Raw genomic sequence first — 11,674 nt, 5'->3', positions numbered from 1 at the left:
TGCATTGGAGCACCGGTAAAACTGACTTGCGAGATCTTAGTGAGAACCGGGCTCATTTTATTTGGAAGCTCCTCACCAGACCTATCTGAATTTACCGAGCCGATTGGGATTGGACACGCTGACCACATATAAGTCATACAAACGGTCACGAAAGATAACTTGGAAGCATAAGACCTTTAGAAACGTTAAGATGATAGAAGCTTGTGACTGGGGCATTCAAGCCCCGCTTCAGTGCAGCTCAGCTACTCCAGGTGTCTAGATATGCGACTTGAGCTCAAACTGTCGCTCAGAGGGACATCGAAAGCCCCGAAACATTTTTGTATTATATCGTATCTGTCAGATGTACTGCTACGAAAGGACATGTAAAAGCGCAATAACATGAGTCTGGGCGATCGACCCAGGCATACGATGGACGTTTAAAGCTCCGTAGTTTGCAAAGTAAACGACTAGATATGCTCGAATCCGTTTGAGAAAGTGTAACAGAATTTCATGTTTGGCGGGTAATGTAGAAACTTCGGAGAAGTGCTACCTAGTCATAATTAGCCAGACAGTTTGGATAGCAATTACGTCTGTGTTTTGGTTCAGCAATACTCAGGGCACAAGTGTGATCAAACTGGCCACTTTAAGTGAGTGTGGAGGCATGATTACTTGTTTATGATTCCACCCAAATACGAGGTACAGGAACCTTTCCTTGTTTGGAATTAATCTTACATCTTCGTATCTTAAACTGAAATCCTACGGCTGAGTGGATACAGCACAAAGCTTTGTGTCAACCTAAACAGATTTGCATTGCTTTGGGCGACAGTATTGCTAATGAAGTGATCGCTAACACCCGTCACTTCCCGAAACTTAGATATCCCTGGAGCTGATGTCATATCCAGTCGTTGAATGGCTGGGTTCACAGCTTAACGGTACACCCACTGTTGATTTCAGGTCGTAAAATAAATCGAAAAAAATCGTTCAGCTGTAGCACCCTTCCGGTGCCTAGCTGCCATGTCACCCGAAGGAAGCACGAGGGATGAAGCACCGCCAAGTTGCTCAAGCTAGACAGGAGCGATCGAGATGCTAGGGTTGGACTCGGACCACGAAACTTCTGGTCAGTAAGTTAGCGTATCGAGGGACTCAATCCAACAACCTACCAGACACCTCAAGCTGTCAGATAAGTAATCGCGAAGGGCGTTCTTTGCTAGCAGGAATCAGATATTTGGAGCGCAGCAAATTAGCAGGCAGGAATCAGATATTTGGAGCGCAGCCAATTGACACGGAACGGTACAGTCCAAATCGCGTCAGTAGAACAAGGATAAGAGAATAGATCAATCTTTCGCTGTACTGACCGACGTCCCGGAAGCGGATATCGGTCGGAGTGGGACACATTAGAGAGAAAGAGAGAATATGAAAGACAACGAAACCTGGACGGATGAACTCACAAAGAACACAACTCAAAAAATAATCGAATCATATGGATGGATGGATAGAAGGAAGGAAGGAACAAACAATGTCTGAGAATCGGATATCGGTCGGAGTGGGACACATTAGAGAGAAAGAGAGAATATGAAAGACAACGAAACCTGGACGGATGAACTCACAAAGAACACAACTCAAAAAATAATCGAATCATATGGATGGATGGATAGAAGGAAGGAAGGAACAAACAAACAGTGTCTGAGAACGAACAGGAAACTGTGTGGGGTGTCTCTCAAAACAACAGTCGGATTGGACAGGAGAAGGCTCCAGGAACAACCCAACCAGATGGGAGCAGTGGATCACGCAATTGCGCACAAGACAATGAAGGAATCATGTTGATTTGCGGAGGGGGGACGGGTAGGTAGATAGGCGCTGTGCCTAAGGATATAAAACCTATAAAAAGCATGAAAATAGGTGGGCGACAGACAAGTACCAGTAATAAATAGATGCACGTCAAAAATTCTCGGCTGCCACCAATTGATTGATTATCTGATCAGTAAACATGTCATCAGGTGGACAGGCATCGAAATGATCTGAAAGCGAATAAGACAGATAGTACGGGGAGCGAAAGGTGGACGGAGGCGCACATCGGAAAGATGATGGAATGACTGGAAGAACGGAGTATGAGAGAGAGAGAGAGGGTAACGTGCCGAAACTGAAAACAAGCGAGCTTGAGGCTAAAGGCGGGGAAATCGGCACGTCTGGTGTCATGTGCTTTTTTCTGTGCAAAAGGAGTATACATCGGACAGAAGAGAAAAGAACAGATGTCTGTTCAAACACTTGGCAAGTTGCTTGAGATCCGTGCCCGGTTTGCAGTGTGGTTGTCTGACCAACTGCGATCGACCAGCCCAGGTTTGTCATGATGAACCGCGAGCAAAACGGCGGAAGAACGACAGGATTGTAATAAGCGTGTCCCGCCAAGCAGTTCCTGTGGAAGGGATCGAGGAAAAGTTGCCGGAGGGTACCCCACCGAGACTGTGAATCAGTGGTTCGGAAATGTAGACCAAGATGAATCCGACAGCCAAGACGATGGAAAAACAGAGCGCAAGAGTGCTGAAAGTGGATAGAGAGGGTGTGTGTGTGTATCCGTTGGTGTGAGGTCATTCAGTTTAAAGCTGAAAATAGGGATGCATTATCGTAAATGACGGAGGAAGGTTGCGACCAGCGCACGATGGAGGTGCTCTGATATCAGTATTTCCAGAATTTTCAACGGACGTCTTCAAGTAGTAAACACGAGAAGTCTACGAAGTAAAATGTGACACTGAACGACATAATTCACAGGAACGCTACGGTGATTCTAGTTGGTGGCTGTTGGTCAGAGCATCACGTATATATCTATCCGACTGTCGTGCGGTTCGAGATAGCTCAGTGGCTAAGGCAATAGCTTACGGACCGGAAGGTCCGTGGTTCGAAACCACCGCGGCATCTTGACTTCTCTTGTCTAGGCAACCTGAAAGTACTCCAGCCCCCTTCCGTTGACATGGCAACTAGTCTAAAGCTGAACGACGATCGATCTGGTGCGGTTCTAGTGAGGGTGATAGAAAACAGACGCGGTTGCCACACATGCACACGCCAGGACCAAACATGGGGCCTGTGACTGACCCTAGAAAAGCGAGACACGGCTGGTTTGGTACTCGACATAGCGACTGCATAGCTGGAAGGCGATGACCGAAGTAACACCCACAATCATTAAAATTTCTGTCACAACCCGCCATTGGTTTGTCGAATATGATCGCGGCTTAAAAGGTCACAGACATGCATGCCATACATGTACAAAACAAACGTGTGCTTGTGAAATGATCCAGACAGACGATGGATGGATAAACTGAAAGAATGTGCCTGGTTGAACATTCCAAGAAGTAGTGATAACCTAGGCCAGCATGTAAGCCAATTGAGAAATAACGGTAATTCAAGCTGTGTGGCATCGGGGATCACGTATTCTACAGCCCACGTCTTGGACTGACAACGGTTTTCATGAACCAGAGAACCCCGCTTACAGGATCGGTGCTCTACCGAGGATTTCCTGTTACTCTTAGATGCTTGAATGAAGTAACAGCTTATGAAATATGAACACCTCTGGAAGGTAAACTCGAGCCACTGACCAACAGCTAATCCGTCTGACAAACACCAAGTCCGTGGTGCGAGTTCACTTGAGTTGTTTTCCACCCGACTGCATGTACATACACGTCGACTTCGAGGGTTCACCAAACTTCTACGTCCAAATACGAATACGTTGGTTCACATGAATTCATCCTGATATCAGCTACCGGTGAAAAGAAGGCCTTCGCCACGGAGTTATTTATTAGAATATGCCAACTGAACAGTTACAGACTGTTGGACAGAGAAGCAAAACTCTCATGTGCATCTTGTTTACAAAAATTGAATATCCATATTCTCTTTGAACGCGTCTTCCTAAACTTTCCTGGATATTCATTGACTGTTGCTCAAATTCAAGCACATGTTACTCCACTAATTCCGCAATAGATCTCCCTTTTCAAGAGATGCAAAGCGAATTTACAAGAAAACATACTACTCACATGCCTCTCCCACCAGTAGTATCACCGTTACGTAGCTAGCAACCCGAGTAAAGGACAGTGTCAGTAGTTCTAAGTGTCCCCACCCCCCTGAGCCATTCATACCGAGGTCTTTTCTAATACAATGGTATCCACACAATACAGAAAACAATCGGGGCAGAGCACAGCAGAGTCACTTTTGTTTCTTTTGTGAGAAGAAACTTCTAAGCATGCAATCGCAACAGTATCCCCGTTGAGCTATACTGGATCGTGGGCCCAGTAGACGATACAGCATGATCGTTACCTCAGATGTTGAGTGTGGGTGCATTTCGGAACCCCAACGACTCATTGTGGCATGCGCTCCGAATGCTACAGTTTCCATAAGCGTTTGGAGTGGGCAACTGAGATTTCATGCTGAAATAAAACTCGATCTAATCATTGGTTGCGCGCATCTTACGGCTGCCTCGGTATTGGCAAACACTGTACCCTTCGGGCATCGAAAGATAAGCGGTTTGAGTTAACTGAGTTCAGACAGGGTATAGTCATTTAGTTCACGTCGTCCAATCCAGTGTTGACTGATTCTTCCAGTAACGAACAATTCGGAGATGGCGGGACTCTCCTTCGTTTCGGAGTACGCATTACTCGGGTGGTGAGGCGTTTGTGAAACCACACGGTCGGAAGACACCGTAGTCCCTCCGAACAAAAAGTGACAGACGGAAGGTGCAAGATCACGTGGGAGTAACCATTAGCACACGTGCTACATATGCGTCACCAAACCTCGACTGGCGAGGATTGCCAACCGGGGCGGACAGATCGACTATGTATGAAACCGCATTATTAAGCTTGTTGACAGTGGATTATAGCCGACTACGGGTCGTGAGCATCCTGTATTCCAAACAGTATCATGATTATAAGATTTCAAACCCACTAATAGTGCTCTCACTTACTTTGTACAAGTCACCACCTATAAAGACAGACTTTAAAAGTGCAACTTTTCGCATTTGACTATAAGCCGGAGAGACAGAATAGAAATTAACGGAATCAGCAGTGTTTGGGCCAGGTGGTTCCGCAGCCACATCAAAATAAGCATCACAGAGGGAAAATGATCCTAGTCATTTTGTAATGCACTACTCATAAGGTTGCTGAAAACTCCTCGACAGCCCAAGACCGGTTTCGCCCTTCTCGGGGCTCATCAGGTAGGCACAGTCCCCGGGTTTCCGTCAAACTTATGTTCTACTTGAAACCAAATTGCACGGAATCAGCGAATATACACTCATTCGCAAACTAATTTTGGTTTCTCGAGAGACTCACCTGGAACCCAGCTGAATCTCTCGGTTTTGATGTTTCCGAGGTGTTTTCAGCAACCTCATGAGTAGTGCATCACAAAATGTATATGTATCGCGATATCTCGAATATCGTAGCGACTGAAACATGAGGCGGCCTGGTGCAGAACATTCAGTTGACTGGAAACATCAAAACCAGGAGAGTCTTTCGAAAAACTAAATTAGTTTTCGAATGAGTGTATATTCGCTAACCCTAGTCATGTTTTTCGAACCTCTGAGATCAGACCGTGGGCACTGAAACAAACGTTTTAAAACACCGTTTTTTCATAAAGGGACAACGTCAAAGAGACTGGGTCTTACCGTGGTGTGACAATTTGTACACCTCGGCGACCCATTGAGCTATACTGGGGGTGTCTGCGCGACACTCACAGAGTCTCTCATACTAGGTTGGTCCATGGGTAGATATGTGACGAACACAGTCTCCTGGCTCTCCAGGCTGGGGCTTGGGAACATCATCATCATTGTCAGCTGTAATAACCGCGTACTCGTCATGCAGTGGTGGTAGCTGCCGCAGTTTCGTCCACCGATGATTGGGGAGGGGGAATGGGCGTGGCGGCCTGTTCCGTAAAAGTGGTAATGCATCTGCCCTTCCAGCCAAACACCACTGCCTTGCGGTTAGGCCTTTGAGCCAGAGGGTTTGGATGTGGACACTAATCGTCCTCCCGTCTAAGTGTGGGCGTCCTGGCAGTATCCCAACCAGACCATGATATTCACAACTAACAATACTATCATGCCTAGTCCCAAGGCCGTCTAAGGACGTATCAAGTCTACGTACGCAGATATATTAAACGGTTGACATGTGGTGGCACTCAGAGATGGGAGACTACAACCTGTCTGATGGAGCACTGGCTGCGCATCTAGGGGGGAGGAATATGAATCGACTCCAGCGGACTGAACGGGAATTACGTTTGGAATCCACTAGCCACAATGGTCATTCTGGATGACTGTTCACCGTGAAATCCCCTGAACAAAAGCCTTAATCGCACGTCTGCTGAAACGTGATAAGGCACCAGGACCGAACGGCATGTATCCAGCCCTTTACAAAGAAGGCGGAGAACTCCCACCTGGCAAAACCCATTGGCACTATGTTGAGTGAAAAGAAAGCGCCTATAGGATGGGACGTGGTGAGGGTCGTTCCTGTCTTCAAAAAGAGTGCGTGAAAAACACCTTGCCGTCTTCTTGGATGGGGACCTCGAGACGAAACAAATCAATGGTTAGACACATTAGCAGACATGGCCCCTTCGTACACATGCATCCAAGCTGTTCCCTTCAATGCGTAGCTTCGCCTCCCGTTCTTCTCAAGGAAACGCACACTCACCCCCCTGTGTTGACGCAACAATCATATCAACTGCCGCCTCCAATGCATAGCCATCCACCCGCACTTCCCCAGATATTCGGCTAATGAAAACGCGGTACCTATAATCACACCACAGGTGATGACGATACCATGTATCACGACCACAGTGGTCCTCATGCTAAGATGTTCCTGGTGTAACAGTGATACTACGACTGAGGGGGGCATTCGAGTAGTGTGATTTCTCGTAAGTCCACTTTGCGTCTCTTGAAAAGTGAGATCTACTTGATCTTCGATAAAATCAAATATAAACATGTTTTAAGCAAATGAGTGTATTTCACAACTCAGTCTCAAGTTGAACAAAGGTTGACGACTGTTGATTAGACCGAAGCAGGGCGAAACCGGTCGTGGGTTGTCGAAGAATTTTTTCAGCAACGCTATGAGTAGTATATTGCGTCTATACAATTATAAACTTGTTTTTAGCTTGTTCTAGTCTAGCTCCACCAAGAAAAAAGGGTCAATGAACGCCGAGGCTATTTGGTTGCATTCTGGGACCGGTCTAACTCGCTTTCTCGGACAAATTCTGACATACAGACCCAATTTCGAGAGAATAAACGCACACATGAGGTGGTGTTTTTTTGTTTGACGCCTGACGGCCTTCCACAAAGCAGCCCCCTCCCCGCATCAGTTGACCAGTGGAACACAAACGATTCAAAAACTCACCGATTTTCTGTTACAACGGCACCCAAATTGAGACACCGAATGAGCACCTGTAGCAACATAGTCAACAGCGCGAACAATGAGACACACATATCGGTCAAGTAGTGAAGGACTTTGTGTCGTATTCGGGACAGTTCGGAACCGTTGGCAACAGCTCCACCATGTTGCTCAGACGGCTTTTCAATTATGGTAACCTGAAAACGAAAAAAACGGCGAAGTTGATTTAAGCCAAGTTTAAAAGTTTTAAAAGAAACAAACAGACCACAGGCGCCCGCAGGTGTCTACACCTCACTTGGACACTGCAGATCGAACACGGTGGTACGAATGCTAGTGATCAGGAATGGTGGTTATACGCTGCAGCGTGTGAAGAGAGGCGCATTGATGGTTACAGGGACCCGATTCTAAGATCGTCCAGCTGTAGCACGCTTTCGGTGCCTAACTGCCATGCCACCCAAAGGTTGCACGAGGACTGGGATACTGCCAGGTTGCCCAAGCCTAGGCAGGGGAAGTCGAGAGGCAGAGGTCGGGTTCGACCCACGGACCTTGCGGTCAGTAAATTCGCGCCCTAACCGCTTGGGTCATCTCACCTATCTCGGAAGATAAAGATAGAATAGTACTCTTTCAGTTGTAGTGCTCTTTAGGTGCATAGTTGCCATACTGCCCGAAGGCTGAAATACTACTAAGTTGCCCAAACCCAGATATGAGCAGTCGGGATACAGAGGCTGGATTCGAACCTCGGACTTTACGGTCGGCAAGTTCGCGCCCCAAAACACAGCACTCACGAGCCCGATTCTCGGAGTATAGAGTCGGAGTACCAAGAATCAGGTTCAGTAGTCTGTTCGGATGCTGCTTGCTTGAAAAGACAGGGTTCGTACTCAAATGATACGATTGATGATGCAATACCCAACTGGCGGTTAGATGCTCCACGAACTGACCAGTTCAAAGACCGCTAGTAACGATGCCAGTTTGTTGACTTAAAAAGCTTAGCAGCCGGGAGGAAGGAATGTCATCCGTCGACACTCTACTATGCCCCTGCCAATCTTATGCGACACAACACCGCTGCCGAAAGGAAGAAATCGTCTACCCTCTCCCCGCACCTTCAGACCTTAGAGGATCAAGTATGTGAATCGCGTCGGCTCCATTCGATTTGACGCTACTCTATTTCACTGGGGACAGCGAAACGTTGTAGACAGTCTAGTCTACCAATGTACCCATGAGTAGGAATTAGAACCACCATGGGTTGAAGAGGCTAGGTTTAACAGATGAGCACTATTTTGCCTCTGCGCATAAGCCACATTACCACTTTCCATTAATGTCTCGTTCAGAGGGGACGACAGATACCAACGCAACTGCTGAGTTCGTCGGTCAGAGATGCCATACTTTGTTGCTAAGTCAGGCACTGAATCGTACTCACCATGCCAGAGTGTGAGCGGAAAGGACATTGCTATAAAGACCATCCTCTGTTGAACAAAGAAGTTGACCTATGAGGTTCGATCACCTGGACTGCTTCAGGTGAGTTACTCATGTAAGGAAGCTGTTCGAAGCGGTTGGTGCTGACTTGTCGATCATCTGGACCGCTTCAGGTGAGTTACTCATGCAAGAAAGCTGTTCGAAGCAGGTGAGCACTGCTGACTTGACCAAACTAAGGCACTAGCCCACAGACATTGATAGCTAAACACTAAAGTACTCTCCTTACACAATTTCAGTGTGTATGCTTGCTGTGCACTGTTCACAAATGGTTGAAGTATCTAACCAACAGACGCATGGGTCAAACCAAACGTGCGGTTATGAGACTCAGCTTGTCAACTACTCGCTGAGTGGTAAAAAAAGTACACGTGGAACGCCGGGATGGCCAAGCATTGGGATCAATGGACTAACCTATTGGCTGACACACAATGAAAGCGACAGTCTGTGTGGCTTATCTCATATCAGAGTCTTCATCCGAACTGAGAGGTGACAGTTGGTTGGATTGTTTCCTCAAAATGATCAATCTAAAACGATTGGTTCGAATGCGCTTACAGCGGATAGGCCAGAGCGAATCACGGTTACCCAAAAAAAAGTAAACCAATTAACTTATATTATAGTTATGGATGTGACCGACCGATGAGACACAGGTCACACGAAAACCTACTATTTCGAGCGTGAGTTTGTCTTGAATTCACCTGCCAGCGGCAAAAAAGAAAACAAGAGCGTTGACAATGGCACACTTTTGCGTATTAGTGCATCAGGTCACTGAGTGTTTCAAAGACGAGGAGTACAACTAAGACGGTCGTTGTTTTTGGTTAGTCGGTAAACATGTTTCCGGCACATCGATTCAACCTATATCGATCGCGACCACCGATTGTTGCAGAATAACACGTACGGGGTTTCGAATCAAGTCTTGTCTGAATACCCTGGCGATATGGCCTTTGCTCGAGATTGCTCAGAGATTAGGGAGCGAACTTTCTAACCGGCAGGTCTGTGGTTCAAACCCGACCGTTATTGGAGGTCGTTTATCAAACAGTGTCAATCAGCGAATATACAATCATTTGCAAACTAATTTGGTTTTTCCAGAGACTCACCAGGAACCCAGCTGAATCGCTCGGTTTTGATGTTCTCAGGCAACTAAATGTGCTGCACCAGGCCACCTGATGTTTCAGTCGCTACGATATTCGAGATATCGTGATACATGTACATCTTTGTAATGTACTACTCATAAGGTTGCTGAAAATCCGTCGACAGCCCACGACCGGTTTCGCCCTTTTTTGGGGCTCATCAGGTAGGCGCAGTCCCCGAGTTTCCGCCAACCTTATGTTCTATTTGAAACCAAATTGCACGGAATCAGCGAATATACACTCATTTGCAAACTAATTTTGGTTTCTCGAGAGACTCACCTGGAACCCAGCTAAATCTCTCGTTTGTGATGTTCTCAGGCAACTGAATGTGCTGCGCCAGGCCGCCTCATGTTTCAGCAACCTTATGAGTAGTACATTACAAAGTGTCAATCAGGCTTTGCATCCGCAGAGCAGACATACCTGGCTTAGAGACAAGAACAGTGAGATTGGTACCAGTGCAACAGCAGAGAAGACTTATCAGTGCGAAGAACGCCCATTCACACCTCTTTTGATGGTGTGACTGACTGAGGCTGTCGATTGACTTTGAACGCTACGCTAGCAAAATTTATTCACTCTAACTCGTCTAGCCCTCGAATGAAAATGAACCCGTTCGTTGGGCTATCGAGTTATAACTGTCCCAGATATCGAACCAGTTTATTCTGGTGACGGACAGACAATACTGGACTTCCAGGGGGCGATTTTAGGGCAACACTGTTTACCTTGATATTCTGAAGCAAATGTTTTTTTAGTAAGTGGCTAAAAACACGTTTTAGAATAGCCACAGTAACCCCTAAATAAAGCGGATCAAAAACCTCTGTGACGATGATGACGGTGAGAATATCTGGGGCACACATGACCAGTCTTTGCAAGGAGGAAGCAAGTTAGGTCAGATGGCTGGTTGATACATCCGAGACTAACTTCAACTTATATCATCCTGCGCACAGCAGCGCTTTGTGAGCATCATCCAAGCGAGAATTCACTTCAGCTTCGGACTGAGGTAGTCAAGAACCAAACACTGCATAGCCAGCTGTGGGCACCTTGGCTTCAAATGCAAGTGGCATTCAGATAAATATCAAAAAGGGAATGATTCGCGTTTGTGAATGCAAAACAGAGAAGGATAGTCATCTCTAGTAGAAGCTACGTGTTCAAGACCGACCGAAACATGTAAACTAATTGAAACGAGAGTTCTTCCGGTCCTCTAACAACCACAATTAAAAAATCAGTTCGTTTTGTGCGGCGGTCGAAATCGATTCTTTCATGGAAGCAATCAACAAATCAATCACTGGGAAAGCCACTCTCGCACAAAAACCAGGGTCTTGACATTCAAACCAGTACGTTCCCATGCACTTACCCGATTCGAGATGGTTGTAATGCTGTCATTAAGGTCACGTGTCTTTGTGGTCAGCTGATATTCCAATTTGGCCCACGTGTCACGAAATTCATTGCGCAGCAGTACCAATTCACGTTGCATTGCCTGTCGAGATTCTTCGGCTGTGGCGTCCAACTTTTCTATCCGCGTTGTGGCATCTGACAATTTTTGTTTGTGCAGTTCCTCACGAGTTTGTGCATCACGCTAAAAGTTAAGTAAGCGGAACGCCTTAAATTTTCAATAGAAGGAAAGTAAGAAAGACAAGCCACTCTTCTCAGCAATCACGGAACGGAGTGCGTGACGACAGAGGCTTGTCAAAGCATCATTCCGATGGAACGAACTGAGGAAACGGACTACCTCATCCAGTTGCGGTCCCC

At 46.5% G+C, this 11,674-nt stretch overlaps 1 protein-coding gene across 1 annotated transcript in view; it reads right to left on the bottom strand.

The window, feature by feature from the left end:
* Window positions 1-995: 995 nt before the first annotated feature.
* T265_04469 (hypothetical protein) overlaps window positions 996-11,674 on the bottom strand; it is a gene marked incomplete at both ends in the record, with an annotated part of 80,841 nt that continues 70,162 nt past the window's right edge. Inside the window, 3 exons of the mRNA XM_009169218.1 lie at window positions 996-2,517; window positions 7,338-7,528; window positions 11,280-11,501. Of these exons, the coding sequence (XP_009167482.1) occupies window positions 2,322-2,517; window positions 7,338-7,528; window positions 11,280-11,501 (609 nt within the window). The remainder of the gene's footprint in view (window positions 2,518-7,337; window positions 7,529-11,279; window positions 11,502-11,674) is intronic.

The sequence above is a fragment of the Opisthorchis viverrini genome, assembly GCF_000715545.1.
Source record: "Opisthorchis viverrini unplaced genomic scaffold opera_v5_76, whole genome shotgun sequence".
Classification (NCBI taxonomy): Eukaryota; Metazoa; Platyhelminthes; class Trematoda; order Opisthorchiida; family Opisthorchiidae; genus Opisthorchis; species Opisthorchis viverrini.
This window is presented reverse-complemented; position numbering and strand designations above follow the sequence as displayed.